Raw genomic sequence first — 20,805 nt, forward strand, 5'->3', positions numbered from 1 at the left:
AACATACTTTCCGTGGTCTGATAATTCCATTTTCTGGAAATCCTGGTAGGTCTAATTATGCCAGATGCTGTTTTTTTGCTTGTTTCTTGTTCCTTCAGAGTTTGAACTGTAAGCTCAGCTCTTGAGTGTTTGTGTAGAGTTCGTGCAGCATGGCTTGAGTGCGAGAGAACTTGGCCTTATTTCTGCCAGGCACCCAGGGTGTCATCTCCCTTGGGCCATTTTATGTTACTTTCTAGACTCGAGTTTCCAGATTTGCAGCACCTTAATTCCCACCCTGTCCTGATGAGAGCCGGCCTGTGGTTGTGAATGCTCAGGGGAGATTTCCTCTCCGCCACACCAGGACCCAGGGCAAGACAGAAAGTTTTCTAATGCTGTCTTTGTTAGTGGAAAGGTTTTCTCACCTTCTCCAGGGGTCAGCAAACTGTGGTTCCCTGGCTGAATTTGACAGCCAACTGGTTTTGTAAATAAAGTTTTATTGGAATTTCTTGTTTACATATTGTCCATGGTGGCTTTCACCCAGGGTAAAGTTGAGTAGTTGTGACAAACTTGGTGGCCCTCAAAGCCTATGTTACTTACTGTCTGGCCCACCTTCCGATTCAGTCTCAGCTTTCTGGAGGGGTTCATTTTTAGCTTCCCATCTCCCGAGGGTCTGAGTCCTTCCGAGAGTCTTTGTCACCCATGGTAGCTAAAGACCAGACCTTTTGTTTATGTCATCTCCTGGTTGCCACGCTGGTTTTCAACTTCCCCCTTTGGTTTATGTTTTTTCCCCTCATTAGAAATGGTCTTCCTTGGAAACAGTATCAGTCTGTGTAGTTTGCAGGTCAACAAAGAAAAGGAACACGCTAAGCTGCTTGAGGTCAGCCACTGCCTGTTTTGTGCCCCCAGCCCCTGGCCTAGAGGATGGCATGGCCTAGGGCGTGGCGTGGCCTGGAGGGTGGCGTGGCCCCGAGGGCGGCGTGGCCCCGAGGGCGGCGTGGCCCCGAGGGCGGCGTGGCCCGGAGGGCGGCGTGGCCTAGAGGGCGACATGCAGTGGCTGAGGGAGCCCTCGTGCCAAAGACTAGCCGCAGGATGGGAAATAAAAGTACCATTTCTAGCAGCTGTGCTGGCCTGTCATCTCCTCGCCCTCACTGCTGCCCGCGCACACCTGACTCAGCACAGGCAGCCTGTGGCCTCCTGGCCCTGTGAGGCCTCCTGCCCTCCCCTACCCTCAGGGCTGGGCTCTTACCTTGGCGTGTGCGGGACAGAGGACTGACCAAGGAGAGCAGGAGGGCTGGGCCTTCTTTCTGGGAGGCCCTTCTGAGCAGGAAGCGAGCTCCGCCAGGTGGGAGAACGTGGCCCGTGTGTGTCCTGGGCTCGCCGTTAGCGTTCTTTGTGCTTTGTGGGGAGGTGAGTGGTAAGGCAGATACAAGGCAACTTCCCTCCACTAAGTGACACTCAAAAGATGTTTCTTGAATTTCAGCAACGATGGTTCTGTATTTGAGGATTGGCTGAACAGCATTGGTGTTTGTGTTCTCTGTACGTTATGGTTCAGGTGTCTGTTTCACTTTTAAGCCAATCCTGACTTTACGCCACAGATAAATGCATCTATGTTATCTACATATATGTTACCTCTCCTTTTATATAAAAGGCTTATTTTCTTTATAAAAGGATTCACCATGAGGTTTTAAAAAATAGGCAGTTGTTAATATTTTGCATTAAAAAAATGATTTACCTCAACTGCAGGAAGGGCTCAGGGTCTGTCTCCTCTTTTGTGCTCCTGAATCATGCGCGCGCTGTCGCTCCCTGGCTCGTCACTGTCGGTGGGCTTTGCTTCCTCATCAGTCTCTAGACCCATTCAGGACAGAAACTGGGTCTGTGTTCCTCGTATCCCCAGTTCCTAGCTCAATGCTTGGTGTGGATTATACTCAGTAAATACCGGGGGTGCCAAAAAAATGTATACACATGGCTTGTATTCATCTTTTGTTACCGGTATACTTTGAGAACTACAATTTCAATACAGTTTTTTCCTTCCTTAAAATGTGTATACATTTTTTTGGCACCCTTTGTATTTGTTGAATTTGCTGAATATAATGTTTTTATTTTATGTACAACTTCCTCTGCAGTAAGTATGTTGTAAAGTACTTCTGTGTTTGTATCCTAATTTCTTTGCTAACATTTACTTCTTCAATAACTTAAAAAGGAAGTCAAAATGTGCCTGAGAATTTACCTCTCTTTCTCTTTAAAACACACATGTACATACATGTGTGCTTGCTTACACGTATACCACAAAATCCAGCCCCAAACCTCTTACGGTAAACAAGGAAAATCTAAAGGCCATATTCTTAACTGTATCATTTGTCTGATCGTAAGTCACATTTTTAATTTGGGGGGATGTGTTTTAGAGTCAAATGAGGTCTGTAGTTCAACTAATATTGAGACCCTCCATTAATTTCTGGCTTATTATCAATAACTTGTAGCCTTTGCGGATCAGGGTAGGATATAAATAAATAGAGACAATTAAATATGCCATTTGTTGCAGAGGTGTCACCTCTTTGTACCATAGATGTAGAAAGCTAATAACAAATCATTGGATGTACTTTCGCACCGCTGAGACTGTTGCATGTTTAATTGATGAGAACAGTGTCCGCGGACACCTGTGTCGGTGCAGTTGCCGGTGCTGAGGACACAGCCAGGAAGCAAAGGCAGCCCCTGCGCTCAAGGAGCTCATGTTTTCCTGGGGGTGGGGGTAGGGGACTGGGGGTGCAGGAGAAGAAATGTGTCAGATGCTGTATAGCGCCAAGAAGGGAAAGGGAACAGAGTGAAGGTGTGTGTGTGACATTACGACATGGGGTGTCAGAGGTGAGCAGAGGCCCACGTGGAGTGTGGGAGCAGGTGCCCGGGCAGGAGCGGGTGTGGAGGAGGAGTAGAGGGGAGGCTGCAGGTGAAGCAGGAGCCGGCAGTGCGGGCAGTGGTGGGAGTGGGGGCCGGGGCAGGGGGCCTCGGAGGTAGTAAGGACCTCGGTGCCCCTCCAAGAGCCGGGGGAGGCCCCTGGAGCACTCGGAGCCCGGGGTGATGGATGTCATCTGACTTAGGTTAAACATGAGTGCATCCCGCTGGCTGCCATGTGCAGAATGGCCAGAAAGGGAAACCCATTGTGAGACCTCTGCAGTTATCTGGGAGCGAGGGGAGCGTGGTCTGGCCCAGGTGGTCGGCAGGCGTGGGATCCTGGGGGTGTTTTGGAACGAAGTGAGAGAGAAAATAAGTCCCACATAAAGTGATACCGTTATACTGATTGTGCTTCGTGTCTTTATTTCCCACTCCCCCCTTTTGCTTGATTCTTGAACAGAACCCAGGTTAAGTGTAGCGCCTGAAGTGGACATCATGGACTACTGCAAAAAGGAATGGAGAGGGAACACGCAGAAAGCGACATGTATGAAAAAGGTATGAGGCCTCGATGCACTGCTTCAGGTCTTTCATATAGTCCACCATAGCTGGTTATTTAATGTGTCCTTTTATATTTTTAGACGTGAATTATGAAGCTGCTATTACACTGTGTATATCTTGGTGTTGTAATTTTACAGGTGAGGAAACAGATTCCAAAGATACAGGACTTTTTTTCAGGTCACAGTCTTAATATAGAATCGGTATCAGTTTTTCAGTGACTTGATTTCTTTGAAAAGCACATAAATGACTCTGCTGTTCAGAGTGGGACTAGCCACTGCTTGTCCTCTTGGGGTCATCTGGGAATGCCCTTGTGACTCAGTGAGCTACAAAGTGTCATATCTGCTGCTGTCTCCGTCACTTTGGGTTTCATGCCCTCCAGGCCTGGGGGTCTAGACCCTCCCACACTCCCTACGCAGAGGGATCTGGAACTGCTGCCTTCATTTAGGGCACCCCATTGCCATTGCATAGATCGGTTACCCTAAGCTAGTGTCCAAGGCCATGGGACGTCGGGAGCCCCATGACGTGCTCCCCCAGATCAGGCCCCTTGGACCACTCCCACTGCACAGCCAGCCGGCAGCACACCGGTTGGTCCCCCTTGAAAGCATTCTGAATCCAACATTCCCTAGTGCTTTGAAGTGTGCGAAATGCTGCTATTCAGCTGTGTCTGAGCTATAAAAATGGCAGTTTCAAGCTGACACTTCCACTACCTCTTGTAACCTTTGCGTTATGTCCTTTGCTCATTTTTCTCTTGGGATTATTTACGTTATGAATTTGAATACACTTCTTGTGTATTAGAGATATTGACCTATCATATTTGATAGAAATCTTTCTAATATATTTTGTTTGGCACTGTATTGTTTAGGTTTTAAAATTTTTAAATATTTGAATACATTCGTTCTTTTCCTCAGATCTTGTTTTTGTAGAAAATATGGCACCTCAGCTGCCCATGCCCTGCCGGCCCTGAAATGGGCGGATCTTACTCAGAGTGTAGCTGCCACTCCTCAGCCTCTGAGAGCACATGTCAGCTCTGCTCCCTGCGAGTTGGACTGCATGCTCTTTGTGTTGCAGGTCCTTGTCAGGGAACTCAATCACGAAATGCTGGGATTCTCAGTTCCTGCCAGAGGTTAAGAACATTAAGATTTACCAGGGTGTCTGTCTGGTGGATATGCATATCAGCCAGTCAGGTTTTCTAACAACCTCCAGCCCGGTATCAAACTAGATAACCAGAAGGCCAGGCATCTAAATAAACTATACAGGCACACCTCATTTCATTGTGCTTCGCTTTATTGTGTTTTTTTGCAAATTCAAGATTTGTGGCTGCCCTGTGTCAAGCAAGGCTCATAGGTGCCATTTTCCCAACAGGCTCAGATGATGGTTAGCATTTTTTAGCAATAAAGTGTTTTTTAATTAAGGTATATATATTGTTTTTTCAGACATAAGGCCATTGTACACTTAACAGAGTATAGTGTGAACGTAACTTTTAAATGCACTGGGAAACCAGAAAGTTCATGTGACTCGTTTTATTGAGGTATTCACTTTGTTGCGGTGATCCGGCCCTGAGCCTGCAATGTCTCTGACGTCTGCTTGTATTTTCTCATCTTCCTCAGGAATACTTGCACTGACTGCAATTTCAGTTTGTGACCTCAGTCTCTTTCAAAGGTCTGTTCTAACACTTGGCACCTGAAGGTCCGTAATTGAAGATGACTCCTTAGTTATCCAAATATTCCATATTTTGGAACTTATGCTGAAATCACTCCTCTGATTTTAGTTCAAGGGAAATTTGGCCCTATAGTTGGACTTTTTGGTGACCAAGTAATCAAAGACAAATCAGTGAAGTGTCACGTCAGGACCTGAGGCAATAATTAGAGCATCTCAGGGCCTGACAGCTTGGGCCTCAGTTCCTTTTTAATCTTAATTTGTCTAATTGTCTAATTTTTATTTTGGCTCATCTTTTGAAAGTGTGTATAAATCCAAAGTTAATTTTAAGAGTTTGATTCACCTCTGACAGTAGCACGAGTACTTTATGCATTTGGGAAGGTGCAGTTGCTTTGAACTCCCCATCGTGAGTGTTCAGGGTAATTGGGGGTCCTCCATGGAGCACGCTGGTAGGTGTGCGTCTGCTTGATGGGCCCTGGAATGTTGCAGTGGTTGGACCACTAAATAAAAATGTGACTCTCAAAATTGTATTAAAGTGTAAAGAAGTACTTTCCTGTCCACTTAGAACAGCGTCCTGTGACTGAGCATTGACAGCCACCAATAATGAGGGTCCAGTGCTTGGACACAGGATGACTGCCTGCACGGTGTCCCCCAGCAGGAGAGGGACACTCCTTTTGTGTAAGTGCAGGGTTTCTAGTGACTGTCAAGGAAGGGCAGGAGGAGCGAAAGGACTGGCAGGATGGGGCGAGCGAGCTGGGGGGGGTGAGTCTGTACCCAGGCCGTGTGGGCGCCTGTGTGCCAGGTACTGGGATCCTCTGGTGACCTGCTCGGACACGCGTCCAAAAGTTCCCTTTGGATGGCTGCTTTGCAGTGACGAGCATGTCACTGAGCATTTTCATTTCCTCCTTTCACTTCCAGTCTGAACAAGAATAATTAAATCCTCTTTTTAAAAAAAGTCTTAATAGAATTATCCAGATATCTCCCAGCACATGGACTTTTTTATGTACTGTGGAAATTTGGGATTTTGGTGTTTTTCTTTTTTTTAATATGGAGATACAAACTTAGTGTATCTTTCCTTTCCCGTCTCTTCATTAAAGAGTGTAGGGTCAATTTAAACACAGATTAAACTCTTCAGAATATTGATTATCAGTAAGTGAGTGTTGCCACAGTTGCTTGGAAAGGGACGTGTACCCTGTTTCCCCGAAAATAAGACCCAGCCAGGCCATCAGCTCTAATGCGTCTTTTGGAGTCTTATATTATAGTAACATATATAAGACCCGGTCTTATGTTATAGTAAACTAAGATTGGGTCTTATATTAATTTTTGCTCCAAAAGATGCTTTAGAGCTGATTGTCCGGCTAGGTCTTATTTTTGGGGAAAGACGGTTAAGTCCAACTTTGGTGGTGGTTAGTGTTTTAATAATACTTGGTGTATTATTTTATGTTTCAGTGTGTTGTGTCTGTTATATATTCCAATATTTTGGACAGTACTAACATTTGTTAATTTCTTTTGATTAATAAAGAAGGAATTAGAATGTCTTACACAGAGGACTCAGCCAGACTTCCTTCTAGTCTTCCAGTGAGCAGGGGCTCATCTTTTCTGCAGGAACGAACCCCCGCTGAAGTCAGTGACAACCGTGTTGAATTCTTTGATGCTTTCACCCAGGGCTATGAAGAGGTCTCTCAGAAGTTCACCTCCATCAGGCGAGTCCGCGGGGACAATTACTGTGCGCTGAGGGCCACACTCTTCCAGGCCATGAGCCAACCGGCGGCGCTGCCCCCCTGGCTGCAGGACCCCGAGCTCACGCTGGTACGCTCCTGCTGCAGGTTTGAGTCCGCAGTGTTTCCAGCCGTTTTTGTGAGAAAGACTTCCTGTTTCTGCCCGTGCTCTGTGCTGGTACTGTCTGCAGTGTTACGTCACCACCACGTGGGTTTGTTGGCTTTGGTGTGGCCGGGGTGGTTTTGCATAGTAAAGTGACCAAAAATAGTTGGTATTCCCAGAAGAGAAAAATGATAAAATGTAGATGAACAATTGAGCTGAATTAGAAAGCAGGTGTTTAGAGTTTATAAGAAGCGCTTAGGAGCGGGTTGGCTTCAGTGGTGGGGTCTGTATTAAACGGGTTGTGTGTTGTACTCTGAGAACCTGCTGGGTTTTAGGTGCACATTTGTGCAGTTCTGGCTCCAGTTCCAGAAATCAGCGCCCTCTGCACAGTGTGAGGCGGGTCGGCTTAGTAGGTGGTTGAACAGCAGTACGAGAAGCAAGAGGATTCATGTCACCCTGGGAGAGGCTCCGTGTGAGGTGAGGGTCAGCCTGTGTCCCATGCCAGGCCTTCTGCAGTGTTTTAACTCCACAGTGTGATTGTGACACCCAGGAAGTCACGGTATCAGTGTGTCATGTGTCTGATACACATCAGATGAGGTCACGTGATGGGTTGGATGATAGAATATCCTAAAAGAGTTTGGTGGGCGGGAATGATTGAACAAAACTGACACTGACATTAATTGGAAGGAAATCAGAAGTCATGTGCTTACATTTTTTTAAAAAGCCAAAACAAAACCCAAAGTGCTAGCTGTGAAGCTCTGCCTTACCAGCAGCTTATGAGGGGGAGGAAAAAAGGCGTCAGGATCTTAATTGATTGCAAGCCCCATGTGAGCCCACGTGACGTGATGGCTGGCAGTGACAGGGGAGCCCTGTTTTAAAGGCGTGCTCCTGAAACAGGGCGGGATGGTCCCCACCTGGAACTGGGCCGAGCAGGTCCCATCACAAGCAGTGAGGGCAGCTGTGTGCCCACGTCCTCAGGACCTATGAGAGTGCGGCCCAGACGCTTCATCCCGTCTGGGAACCGTTGAAGGAGCCTGGAGTGCAGAGCAATTGCAGGGAGAGCGGGTGGCCAGCTAAGCTAGTTAGAGGGCTGTTAGGTGGGCGAGGGCTCATACTACCCTCAAAGGGCAAACCAGGACCCGCGCGTAAAGGACACTGGCTGCCTGTCCTGTGATTGTCCGTTTTATAAACTGGTAGAAAATCAGCACACCTGTATAAACAAAGATACAAGTCATCTTAAGCAGATTTCTCAGCTTATTTATTTATTGTTCTGATATGGAGGCAAAAGCAGTTTATCCACTAAGTTATTTTCTCTTTTGCAAATCATGACTTTTATCAGTAGTGAAATAGTTCAGAATTGTTGATCACTTAGCAAAAGCACGCCTGCGGTTCCAAGTTATACACTGCTCAGGAAGCACACGTGTGATGTCACTGTGTTTTGCTTTAACCTCTGTTCGAGACCATAGCTTCATTTATAGATTGTCACATAGAATCCGCCTCAATTTTAGGGTGACTTTTCCTTTGAGCCTTTTCCATTGAAAAGGGCTGTTTAGGTTTAAGGACATGAATGAACTTCAGTGTGTATATTTTTCTGGAAACTCTGTGCAAGCAGTGCTCTGCACAAGTAAACATGTAAAATACGCCCCATAAAAGTGACGCACAGTGTCCCTTTTATTTTACCAACAGGATCCGTGTGGGTAAGATCAGCTGCCGTCTGACAAGCCCAGCAGACGCTGGCTTTCTGATCCCTGCGACAGTCTGCGCCGTGTGTGAGCTGTGGGGCTTTAAGGCGGCTTTCCTGACTTGAGTTGAGTCCTGTGGAAATAGTTTTCAAATCTCAAGCGCGCTTTCCAGTTCCTTCCCTTTTCTGTGTGTATCAGCCAACAAAGACAGCTCTTCCCTTGGGAGCATAATCAGATTAGTTGGTCACAGTGGTGTTATTTCTGCCACCTAACCGTTACTGAATGTCAGGGGGCCCGTGTCACAGAGAGAAGCCCGTCATACCTGTGAGTTTCCATTTAAGTTTATTAAACTTCGCTTCTGTTAGATGCCAGCTGAGGAGATGGACTTCGTGATTTCCTTGCTCTCCTCTAACCAGGAGGCTTGTCCTCCTGTTGACTTCCCCGCCCCCAGCCATTTCCCGTGATTTGAGCACTTTCTCTACAGGGTCAGTGTTGTTGTGTCGCTTGAGCAGGTGACAGATGCACCACCGGGGTCACGTACAGGTGCCAGTGCAGGAAGGAGTACCCAGACTTGACCAAGCTGTTTGAAGCACCTGTGGATGCCATTGCATCCTGTTCTCACTGACAAGGGCCTTGTTGAGTGAGCGAGCGAGTGGGTGTGTGGGTGTCGCCGTGTGACTGAAGGCGTCCGGGTGGGGACTCAGTGTGCCGACGGGCGGGCTGTGAGGCCTGCAGAGGCTGGCAGCGCACCCAGGGTGGTGGGTACCCGAGCACCTCGCCCGGAAGTGGCGCCTTCCCACCTCCAGGTCCTCCTGTGTAGCTCTCGTAGATAAACATCTTATTAGTATTTATTTGTTAACATGCGTGCTTAACACAAGCAGATCAGGTGATTCTTAAAAACTGGCTGCAAAACAAGACAGTCTTATAGGAGTTTTGGTATGAAAGTCAGTGTGCCCGTTTCCTGTCCCCCTTCCTGCTGTATGAGAATTACTTGTATCCTGTCACATTAAGCAAAACCCTGCTGGCTGTTAGAAATTGGTGTACGTGATTGGTGCTACGACAGGGTAGGCTTGCTATCAGAAACACTTGGGCCAGACCCACAATGAGTCTCTGACAGTAGATCTGCTTCAGTTTACCCTGATCCTTGGTCCTTCTGAAATGCCCTGTGTCTAGTGACAGTCCTGTGTCCTGGCTGGTTCATGGCACAAACACCACTGGTCACTGTGTGTCCATGGGCCTTTCAGAAGTCCTGGGGACACAACGCTGCGCAGCGGGCAGGTTGCGGGGAATCTGGGTGCGGCATGAGTAGGGGCTCCTGGAGGCACTGGCTCCAAGTAACCACCTCAGCTTTGGGGTCAGACAGGGCCTGGGGCACCTCGGCTTTTGTGTGAATCTGTAGCCACAGAACTAGCTTCAGCCCCGGCCTGTAGGCCACACGCTGTGCCACACGTCCTGGCCTCGAGCTCAGTGTGCATGTCATCAGGAATGATTTGCTGAGCCCCGAGGAGCCATGTTTCGTGACCCTGGGACGTGCAGCCGTTAGCTGGACCTGAGGGTGTGCTCTGTAGTACTGCGCCCTCTTCCCTCTCCTAGGACAGCACGCTAAAGGGGCAGGACAGCAGGGCTCAGAGACTCCCCTCTGGGCTCGTGGAGGGGAGCCTTTGCCTTGTGCGGCTGCTCGGCCCCTCTGGCCTTGCTCCCTTGCCCCCGGGAGGTCGCGCTTTGTCCTCGTGCCTCTGACAGCGCAGCCCCCTCGCCTCCTGTTGTCCCGCCTGGGCTCCCTGTGTTGCTCCGGCTTCTCTCCGGCTTCTGTCCAGAGCGCAGACTTGGTGTGTGACGGCAGTCAGCTCGCCCACCCTGACCCTGACCTTGGAGGTGGCGTGGCCTGGCCGTCACACACCAAGTCACACACCAAGTTGCGAACTGGGAACAGTGCCTGGGTCCCCGAGAGGCGGTGTCTCCCCAGTGGAGTCCTCGGCTCCCACGTTTGCTGAGCTTTAGGACGTCTCAGTGTGTGGGACCCGTGGCAGTTGGCTTAGAGTGGGTTAGACTGTGCAGTGTAGCGAAACTCGTTTTATGAGTTGGTTTCAGGGATGACACATTGTCGTTATTTGCTATCCCTTTAATCATGGAGGTTATTTCAAGAATTATAGACACTTGCTAGAGAAAACAGGCAGTTTTTATTTCAATTCAGTCACAAATGAAATTATACTTAAGCTAATGACTTACTTTATTCTTAAATATTTCCCATCATTGTTTCTTGCTTAAATCTTGTGTCTTGGTCAAATTTTCCTTATTCTAACAGAAGTCCAGTCTCTGTGTGTAGGAGAAAAGAAGGGCTATTTATGTGTGTTCTATGTATTATGACCCCTAAAAGCATTCAAAGTTACATTCATTTTTTTTTTCCTTCTGAATAAATAATTCCAATTCCTTTATTCCCTCGTAATTTCTTTTTCACTCCTCATTTTGTAGACTTTCTCTACAATCTCTGCATCTCCCAGAAGCCTACATCCTGAGCTGGATGGTTACTCTAGCAACAGTTTAGCCATAACACAGGAGGGACGAGGAGACAGACTTTTATTTCGGTTTCCCTCTGTGTGCTCAGATCTCTGGGGGAACCTAAGTTTCCACCTGAGTGTTGTGCCTGCTGTTTCGATGCCTGCACAGGTGTCACGTGATGCTCAGCCGGGCTTCCCTGGACGCCGCCTCCCAGCTCACGTCTGTGGACCAGCGTCTTCTGCTCACTTGCATTTCTTTGTGCCCAATTGTGATTTCAGCTTATTGCCACTTGAGGGCATTTTAGGTTCTGGCGATGAACCTGAAAACCTAACTGAAGGTTTGTAGCAGAACTGCCCACATGCTGCCGAAATGCAGGACAGTGTGGGCGCAGAGTTAGCTGGCTCTTGGGTGAGTGGGTGGTCATGTGTCATCAGGATCACATGAGGCAGAAGCCCCTCCTCCCTCAGTGAGTAAGTGTGGCTTGTTGTCACCGGTAACCTGAAGGGGAATTCATATCCCTATTGTGGTTTTGATTTTTCAGAGATGAAACTACCTTCGTTTTGCATGATTGCTATAGATTGAGAAAGTAAAATTGGAATTACCATTCATGAAAAGGTCTTCAGGGTCTTCCAGAAGAACTGAACATATGGTCTCATTTAAAACTATTTATAACTGTCACACAATCTCAGGTTCCACGTAGACTGTTGTAGGAATTATTCTTTGCTAATCTTTTGACGTGGAGGTGAACTTTTTTTTCCTTTCTAAATTTTATAGCAGTGATGCGGCGTGCCTGTGCCCAGCCTAATTATGTGGATTTTCTCCTGACATACCCGACTGTTAGGCGGGTCTGAGTTCCCATGCTCTCGTTGATCAAGTTGTGTCCCAGCTTTGCCTTTCAAACTCTGAATTCCACTGATGATGGGGGGAAATGACAAATGCTCCCGGAAAAAAAAAGGAAGCAGGCCAAGTAGTAGTTCAGCTGTCACTTCTTTAGTGAGCTAGGCCATCACAGCTCCCTTGACCCCTATCTCTTATGCTCAGGTGTATTTTTTTCATCTTACTACAGTGATTAAGCAATTAAACTGGATACAGTATTGTTTCTTTGAATATTAAAACTTTAGGTATATGTGCTAATACCAAAATTAGAATTTATTTTCCTCATCAGCAAGGGAACAGGTTGTACTTTCTCCTGGACCATCTCACATGTCCTGAAGCACCTGCGGCATCAGGCCTCAGGGAACTGCAGGGAGGCTACCTGGTGGGCTCTTTACATGCTCCCACAGACTGCTGTGTGGGTCCTGGCCGGGGCTGTCACGCAGCAGGGGAGGTAGCACCCTGGTATCTCAGCCAGGACCACCGTGTCACTGTAGCAGGACAGGGTGTACTGTCCGAGTTCCTTACTTCCAGATGTAGGTCCTCCGTCCTAAACTCACAGGACAGACCTGCAGGGGTTAATTCCGGAAACGAAGGTGGGGTTCGTAGGCTTTGTGGTTTCTTACAGCTAGGACCGTGCGATGGCCGTTTTGGATGTTAACATCCTTTCTCTCTCTGTGTCTTGATATTCCAGTTACCGGAAAAACTCATGAGCAAGTATAGCTGGATCAAGCAGTGGAAACTTGGATTGAAATTTGAGGGGAAGAACGAGGACCTGGTTGATAAAATCAAGGAGTCGCTCAGTCTGCTGAGGAAGAAGGTTTGGACATGAAGTTTCCTTTCTCTGACTAGTGCAGACCCCTTGCTCCTCACTGCCCCGGCAGACACTTCTGACACCTCACTTAGTGGATTACCAAGTGTCACGGCTGGTTTTAGGCACAGTAACTTCAGGTGAACACACTATTCCAGTGAGGTCTTCGGTAACATTGAGAAGTACCAGCATCATATGTTCTCGGAGGAGATATGTTTAATGAACTGTTTAACTTTGTTCAGAGGAAACCGGAACAAACGTAGTCTTTGTGCTACGTCACACTGACAAGTTTCAGGGACACCTTGAGTCTGTATTTCTTGTGGTATTATCAGTGATACGACTTTGCACTCCTTAGCTCCGTGCCACCCCCGTAGCCTTCCAGCTCCATGAGAGCCTGTTCTGTTCACTCCTTTATACCCAGCGCCGAGACCCGAGCCTGATACGTCCAGGCATTCGGTAAATATCTTGATGAATGAACTGAGGCCCCTGACTTCCTGGAACCTAGTTTGTATTTACAAACATAGGAAATGTTTACTGGAAAATACACTGTCCAAGGAAGACCAGTGATAAGGAACTGGGAGGAAGGGAATTCGGGAAGAGGGGTTCCATTGTCGTTGCTTGTTAAGTAAAGCACAGGATCTGTCGGGTGGAGGCCCATGCTCCCTGTCCCGGCGTCAGTGGAGGGTTGAGGGCCGGTCTATGGCCCTGTGGAAGCGAGTGGGAAGGTTCTTCAGCTCAGCCACTGGTGACAATTTCCTTTTTAGCTCTTAAGTTCTCGTGAAATTGCAATTTTTGCTTTTTCAGGTGTGTCTGCTGTAACTAGATCCTTATATTTGGGAATGTTTAAGTGATTTCAATTTACAATAACATGAAAATTATTCATTAATAATCTGAGCCAGCATTGCTAACACTTCCTACGTGCCAGGCTGTACAGTAAAAGTATTAGTGTTATTTAATTCTCACTACTACCAAGGTGTTGCTGTGGTTAGCCCCATTTTCCAGATGGGAAAACTAAGGACCAGTAGTTGAGAATGCCCTGCAAAAGCCACCAGCTGCTCGGTCGCAAAGCCTTCATTCCATCCTGACTCTAGCCATGATCTGACTGGCAGCTTGTTCTACTTCTGGAAAATATGAGGTGTTCCAGCTTTCAACCAAACTACTGGAGAGAGTCTTATTGTGGTCATTACCGTTAAAATTTACTCTTGAATTTAGAACTTGAGTGGTTTTTGAGATGAGCCGTAGTTACTGGTGATTCATAAGGACTAGCTTTAGGTTGGCATCTCATTCACGTGAACTTTAAAGCACATGTGTTAATATTTGTAGGGTTTCCTTGTTCACGTAAAGAGCTTGCCTGTGTTAGCTGAATGTCTAACACTGCTTTTTGCTTAATCAGGAGTCAGTAAGGATTACCTGAATGGATTTATTCATTTGAAACTCACGTATATTTTTAAGAGGTTAGAAGGTTAAGTTTAGTAAACTAGTATTCAGGAGACCCCACAATCTTCCTTGCCATTCTTCATGTTTGAAGGCAAGTGTTTGTGAGCAGTAACTGCTTCTGGAAGCCCCCTAAGGGGAGGAGGAATTTTAGCTACCCTTCACAGCCTCACACACACGCCTCACACACACGCCTCACACACGCCTCACACACGCCTCACACACATGCCTCACACACGCCTCACACACACGCCTCACACACACGCCTCACACACGCCTCACACACGCCTCACACACATGCCTCACACACACGCCTCACACACACGCCTCACACACGCCTCACACACATGCCTCACACACACGCCTCACACACGCCTCACACACGCCTCACACACACGCCTCACACACACGCCTCACACACACGCCTCACACACGCCTCACACACACGCCTCACACCCACCTCACACGCCTCACACACACCTCACATGCCTCACACACACGCCTCACACACACGCCTCACACACGCCTCACACACACGCCTCACACACACACGCCTCACACCCACCTCACACGCCTCACACACCTCACACACATGCCTCACACACGTCTCACACACACGCCTCACACACACGCCTCACACACGCCTCACACACACGCCTCACACCCCCCTCACACGCCTCACACACACGCCTCACACACACGCCTCACACACACGCCTCACACATGCCTCACACACAACTCACACAACTCACATGCCTCACACACACGCCTCACACACACGCCTCACACGCCTCACACATGCCTCACACACAAGCCTCACACCCACCTCACACGCCTCACACACCTCACACACACGCCTCACACGTCACACACACGCCTCACACCCCCTCACACGCCTCACACACACGCCTCACACATGCCTCACACACAACTCACACAACTCACATGCCTCACACACACGCCTCACACACACGCCTCACACACACGCTTCACACACACGCCAGGTCTTCCGTAAGTACTTCTGATTGACTGGTTCAATCTCCTTGCCTGGGAAGGGAGGGATTCAAAATTTCCATTCCTCGGCCCCAGTGCTTCTCCTAAGTGCGTTTTGTGTTCATTTCAGATTAATGGGGCAAAAGCTGAAAAAGGAATGTGTGTGGTGCAAAGAGCAGTGCCCTTGTTTCAGCTGGAAACTTGAATGTTGTGATCACTGCTACGTGACCCACGGTCGCCTGCTTTTGAAAATGGATTTGTGCTTAAAGCATGGAAGTATACCTGGGACTTGCAGAACACAATGTACTTACTGTGTAATTTTCTTACAGTGGGCAGGCTTGGCTGAACTGAGAACTGCCGAAGCAAGGCAGGTGGCTTGTGATGAACTGTTCACAAATGAAGAGGAAGAGTATAGCCTTTATGAAGCTGTAAAATTTTTAATGCTGAACAGAGCCATTGAACTATACGATGATAAAGAGAAGGGAAAGGAAGTGCCGTTTTTCTCTGTGCTTCTGTTTGCTCGGGACACATCGAGCGACCCTGGACAGCTGCTGAGGAACCATCTAAACCAGGTGGGACACACCGGTGGCCTCGAACAGGTGAGTTGTACCTTTGGGAGTGTATTAGCCCCAAACAGCAGCTTTAACCATCAAACATTATCTCACAGTTTTTGTGGGTCACGAATTCAGGAGCAGCTTGGTTGGGTGGTTCTGGCTCGGGGCCTCAGGGCATTGCAGTCATCTGAGGGCCCGACTGGGGCTGGAGGATCCACGTCCAACATGGCAGGCGGCCTCAGTGGGTCCTTGTCGTGGGGGCCTTGCTGTAGGGCTGCTTGAGTGTCCTCATAGCATGGCAGCTGGCCTCTCAGAAAGTGATTCGTTAAGTGAGTGAGGAAGAAGCCATCGAATCTTGGCAGTCACACATCATCACTTACACCATATTCTGTTTGTTAGAAGCGAGTCCCTAAGTCCATTCCGCACTGAAGAGAAGAGCATTAGGCTCCACCTTATCAAGCCAGAGAGTTGTGAGCCTATTTTATAACCACCACGCGTATTTCAGCCTGGGCTTTCTTCTGCAGGCTGCTGGGGGGCGGGGGGGTCAGTATCCTTGGCTCTGGTCGTCTACAAGTAAAAGAAGCACTTGGAAGAGCCATCTGAAGGGCCTTGCTGAGTCTGAGCAGTGGTAGCTGTGTCAGGCAGCATCCTTTAAAATAGAAATGGAGTCACCTTAGCCAGTAGAGCCCAGCCTGCCCTTGGATCTTTGACAGATGTGCTAAGTTTGGAGTGTTACACAGAGACCCAACGCAGTGCTGCCCCAGGAGCCAACAGTTGACTCACCAGACCTTGTATTCTCTATCTTTGGTGTATTCACTACATTGCCCTGAAAAGCTTAAGTCTTTCTTTTTTTTTTCCCAGTAGAACAGCCAACCACTAAAGTAGCATTAATAAGGCTATCCATCCAGAGTGCTACCTTTCTGCTTCCACGGCTGACTCTTGTGCTTGCCTTTTCTTGTGCTTAGGAAAGAGCAAAGATGATGGTTACTCTGGGTCCAGGAGGATTGAAGATAATTATTTTACAAAATTATCTGTACTTAACAGTGTAGATTATTTACATCTCCTGAACGGTAGCAAAAACCTTGCAGTGAAAAGCCTAGTAGAGCCTGGTTTGCATATGAGACTCAAGTTGGTCCTTTCTGAAATCCCCACAGATTTGTTGTAATGGTGAGTCCTTTTTTTTTAAACGCCTTTATTGAGATATAACTTATGCACCATAAAATTTATGCTTTCAAAATGTGCAACTCAGTAGTTTTCAGTATGTTCAAAGAGTTTTGTAGCCATCACAACACTAATTTTAGACCTTTTTTTTTTTTTTTTTTAAATTTTGGCCCATTTTTATCACCCCTAAAAGAACCCTCATGCCAATGAGTACTCATCCCCCCGCACCCCCAGTCCCAGGCAGCCACTCATCCATGTTCTGTCGCCATAGATTTGCCTGTTCTGGACATTCCATATAAATGGAATCATAATATGTGGTCTTTTGTGACTGGCTTCTTTCACTGAGCCTTGTTTTCAAGGCTCAGCCACCCTGCAGCACGTATCAGTTCTTCACTCCTTTGTATTGACAAGTACCATTGACTGGATGGATATATCACATGTTACTCATGCATTCGTCAGTTGATGGGCATGTGGGTTATTTCCATTGTTTAGCTATTATAAACCGTCCTGCTATGAACATTCCTGTACATGTATTTTTGTGTGGACATATGTTTCCAGTTCTCTTGGGTATATACCCAGGAGTGGAATTGCGGGGCCATGTGGTAATTCTTTGTTTAAAATTTTGAGGAAATGCCAAACTTTTTTAAAGCAGCTGCATCATTTGACATTACTATCAGCAATGTTTCAGAGCCCTGTTTCTCCACATCCTCACCGACACTTTTTTTATTAAGTAGAAGCTCATATAACATAGAAATAACCATTTTAAAGTGTACAGCTCAGTAGCTCTTAGGACATTTACAATGTTGTGTGACTACCACCTGTATCAAGTCCCCAAACATTTTGTCACCCCCTCTGTCCCCACCAAAAATCCCTGTAACCTGTTAAGCAGTCGCTGCCTTACCATTTGTCTTTGATCATAGCTATTCTGGTGGGTGGAAGTGGTATGTCGCTGTGGTTTTGATTTGCATTCCCCTGGTGGCTTTCCATGTGCATATTGGCCATTTGCATATCTTCTTTGGTGAAATGTCTGCTCTGTTCAGATCCTTTGCCCAATTTTTAAACTGGTCACTTGGTTTTTTAATTACTGAATTATGAGAGCTCTTCATCAATTCTCATACAAGTCCCTCATCGGACATAGGATTCATTGTTGGTGATCTGCTTGTTTATAACGACCAGGTGAGAAAGGACTGGGGCTGGACCCGTGGGGAGGAAGAAGGTGTGGGCATCGTGCTGCGCTCGGCTGGCGTGGAGGGCGGCGCGCAGCTGCTCCCGCGTGGCTGCCCTCCGCATCCCTGCTGCTCTTCCCGCAGGTGGAAATGTTCCTCCTCGCCTACGCCGTGCGCCACACCATCCAGGTGTACCGGCTCTCCAAGTACAGCACCGAAGAGTTCATCACCGTCTACCCCACAGACCCGCCCAGGGACTGGCCGGTGGTGACCCTGATCGCCGAGGACGACCGGCACTACAACGTCCCCGTCCGAGTGTGTGAGGAGACGAGTCTGTGACGCACGCCTGCATGGCCTGGCCGCGGGCTCCTAGGTCCACTTCCAGGCCCCCTCGGGCCCTGTGAGCCAGGCTGGGAGGTTCTGAAGACCAGCTTTTGATAATAAGCGTTCAGCGAGTTTCCCGTCAGCTATGACGCAATGTTTTAGTGTGGCCTTCAAAGCACGCCTGTGGGAAGGTACAAACTATATCCTTTCCATAAAACAAACAGTTTCGTTTCAGGAGACTCACTTTGGAAAGGAATAATGTTCTTTATATCTCAAATCAAACTTTCTCCAAGAGTAAACTGGCTTTTTTTTTTTTTATGATAGTAATTTTTGTTTGTTTTGGTGGTACGGGGTCCCCGTACTGCTCTTCCACGCAGTCTGCGTGCATGGGATAATTCTGGGATGGAGTCTGGTTATGGCACAGTCAGAACACCTCTGGTAGTCTCACCAAGCAGTGCTTTGGATTTGCATATTGTAAACAAATTATCTAATAGAAGGTAAAGAACTGGGTCCAAAAGTGAGTTATTTAAAGTCTGGAGAAGGAGCTGCACCTGGAAATCCTTGCTCTTGGAGAACGTGCCGAGTGCCGAGGTTGTGGACACAGCAGCTGCGGCGCTGGGTGCACATGGTGCCGTTTGCAGGGCTGTGCGTCCTCCAGTCCTATAGACTCAGCCTCTCCAGCCAGAACGTGGCTCAGACCCCGGCTCTTTAGAGGAGGCAGCCACGGCCAAGTGACTTCAGGCGCCCCTCTGGGTTAAGAGGTGGGATGAGCTGGATCCAGGCTTTTCGTGCCCTTTTCACGCTATTTGTTTTCAGGGTGTTTCCATTGCCAGATTCATGTAACTCACCTGCCGGCAGGGGATGAGCAGCAGAGTGTCCGGTTTTTCAGAAGTAAGCTTACTAAGCTGAGTGCAGAAGTTGGGCTGAGCGGTGCCGCCCTTGGTTTGCTTTGGGAAGCCCGAGGGCGTGGTGTCCCTGGTGGTGAGCCATGGCCTGCAGTGGCTACGGTGGGGACGTGGCAGCCTGGCCCAGCGTGGTCTGCGCTGGGCCTGCGGCGTCCACAGGGGGCGTGCACTGTGGATGGACATTGTCACAGGAGCCACACGCGTCTCTAGGACTGTCAGCACCTGTGGAGGGGGTGTTGCTCTCAAGTGCCGAGCTTTATTTTAGAATAATTAAAATCTTTATTTGGTCCAATTTAATAAAATTTATAAGCTACCTAATCTGTTTTTTTCCAGAGGAGCAGATCTTTTTTGAAAATAGAAGTTTTGCTTTCACTTAAAAATAAAAATTCTTAGTTGAGAAAACTCAGAGGACACAAAACTATGCAGACTGTTACATTAGTATTTCCCCTTTTACCTCATCAGTAATAGTCACCACATTTTGGTAGATGCTGACTCATCAAATCAAATTGTGCTCCAAATGTGTGTGAACCCATTGGGGAGGCTTGTGTTTTTCACTGTGAAATGCGGTGGTGCCTACACACCACATTAAAGTAATAATAATGGCTTCTTGTTGGCTTTGATGCATCATTGTAGTATTTGTAACTTGTAACAGCAAATACCTGCTCTTCATTCTTGAACCTTTTTAAAAGCACAACTTCAAACATTTAGGTTGTACCAAGCAGTAGGGCTCTGTCCATCTGGCTGCTGGTTCATACCCACTATTGAGTTTAATATTACTCGTGATGATGACACTCGTGATCGTCTGTCTTTGCATTTGGAAACTGCTCTAATCTCAGTGGACTTGAACTGGACTTCTGGGCAACTTAATTGTTTACATTTCATGCTTTTCTCTTGTCCCTGTGTGTGACATTGGTGGAGTGTGTGCAGAAATCGTGGTCTGAACCACCACACTGGTAAAAATTGAGAAGGGTGAGTTTAGTTTGTTTTCTGTCCCGAGGCCTTATTATCCTCTGCTCTCTGACTGTCTTCCAGGCTGAGAGGGATCATAGCATCAGAGAGCAAAGCTTTCAATGGAGCAGCACCTCAGGAAATACAGATGATTGGCCACCTGTTAAAATGCCATGTCTGTTGGAACATGCCGCTCCCGTTGCCCGGAGTCCTAATTCCATTTCTCACCCCTGGTCTTGGGTTGATCGGGTGACATGAGCAGAATGGAAATTGAGTTGAGACCAAAATGGATTCAGGAGGGTCATCTGCTTGGAGGGATCGGTCCCGTGGTAGTGTTCTAGAAGACGTGTAGTGGGAGTGTTCTAGAAGGAGGGTAGTGGGAGCCACACGGTGCTCACTTTCAGACCCAGAGCTGATTGCCACAGGTAGAGGTTTTGGACCCCGTGGTCTCGGCAGAACCATGATCTCCACCTTAAGCAGGCATGACTTACAGCTTTGAAATTACTTAAGGTGCACGTAAAACTGAAAGAAGTTCCCTGCGACAGGTTCCCTGGA

At 47.7% G+C, this 20,805-nt stretch overlaps 1 protein-coding gene across 3 annotated transcripts in view; it reads left to right on the top strand.

Moving 5' to 3' along the window:
• OTULIN (OTU deubiquitinase with linear linkage specificity) overlaps positions 1-19,922 on the top strand; it is a 29,521-nt gene extending 9,599 nt beyond the window's left edge. Inside the window, exons 3-7 of one of the 3 annotated variants that reach the window (XM_074329061.2) lie at positions 3,326-3,420; positions 6,685-6,888; positions 12,649-12,774; positions 15,522-15,791; positions 18,218-19,922. In XM_074329061.2, coding sequence (XP_074185162.1) covers positions 3,326-3,420; positions 6,685-6,888; positions 12,649-12,774; positions 15,522-15,791; positions 18,218-18,412 — 890 coding nt within the window. In that variant the 3' untranslated portion in view covers positions 18,413-19,922. The remainder of the gene's footprint in view (positions 1-3,325; positions 3,421-6,684; positions 6,889-12,648; positions 12,775-15,521; positions 15,792-18,217) is intronic. The other 2 variants (XM_019753534.3, XM_074329062.2) reach the window with 2 other exon arrangements.
• Positions 19,923-20,805: the final 883 nt, after the last annotated feature.

Source organism: Rhinolophus sinicus, chromosome 3, assembly GCF_057876585.1.
Source record: "Rhinolophus sinicus isolate RSI-liver-muscle chromosome 3, RSI-T2T, whole genome shotgun sequence".
NCBI lineage: Eukaryota > Metazoa > Chordata > Mammalia > Chiroptera > Rhinolophidae > Rhinolophus > Rhinolophus sinicus.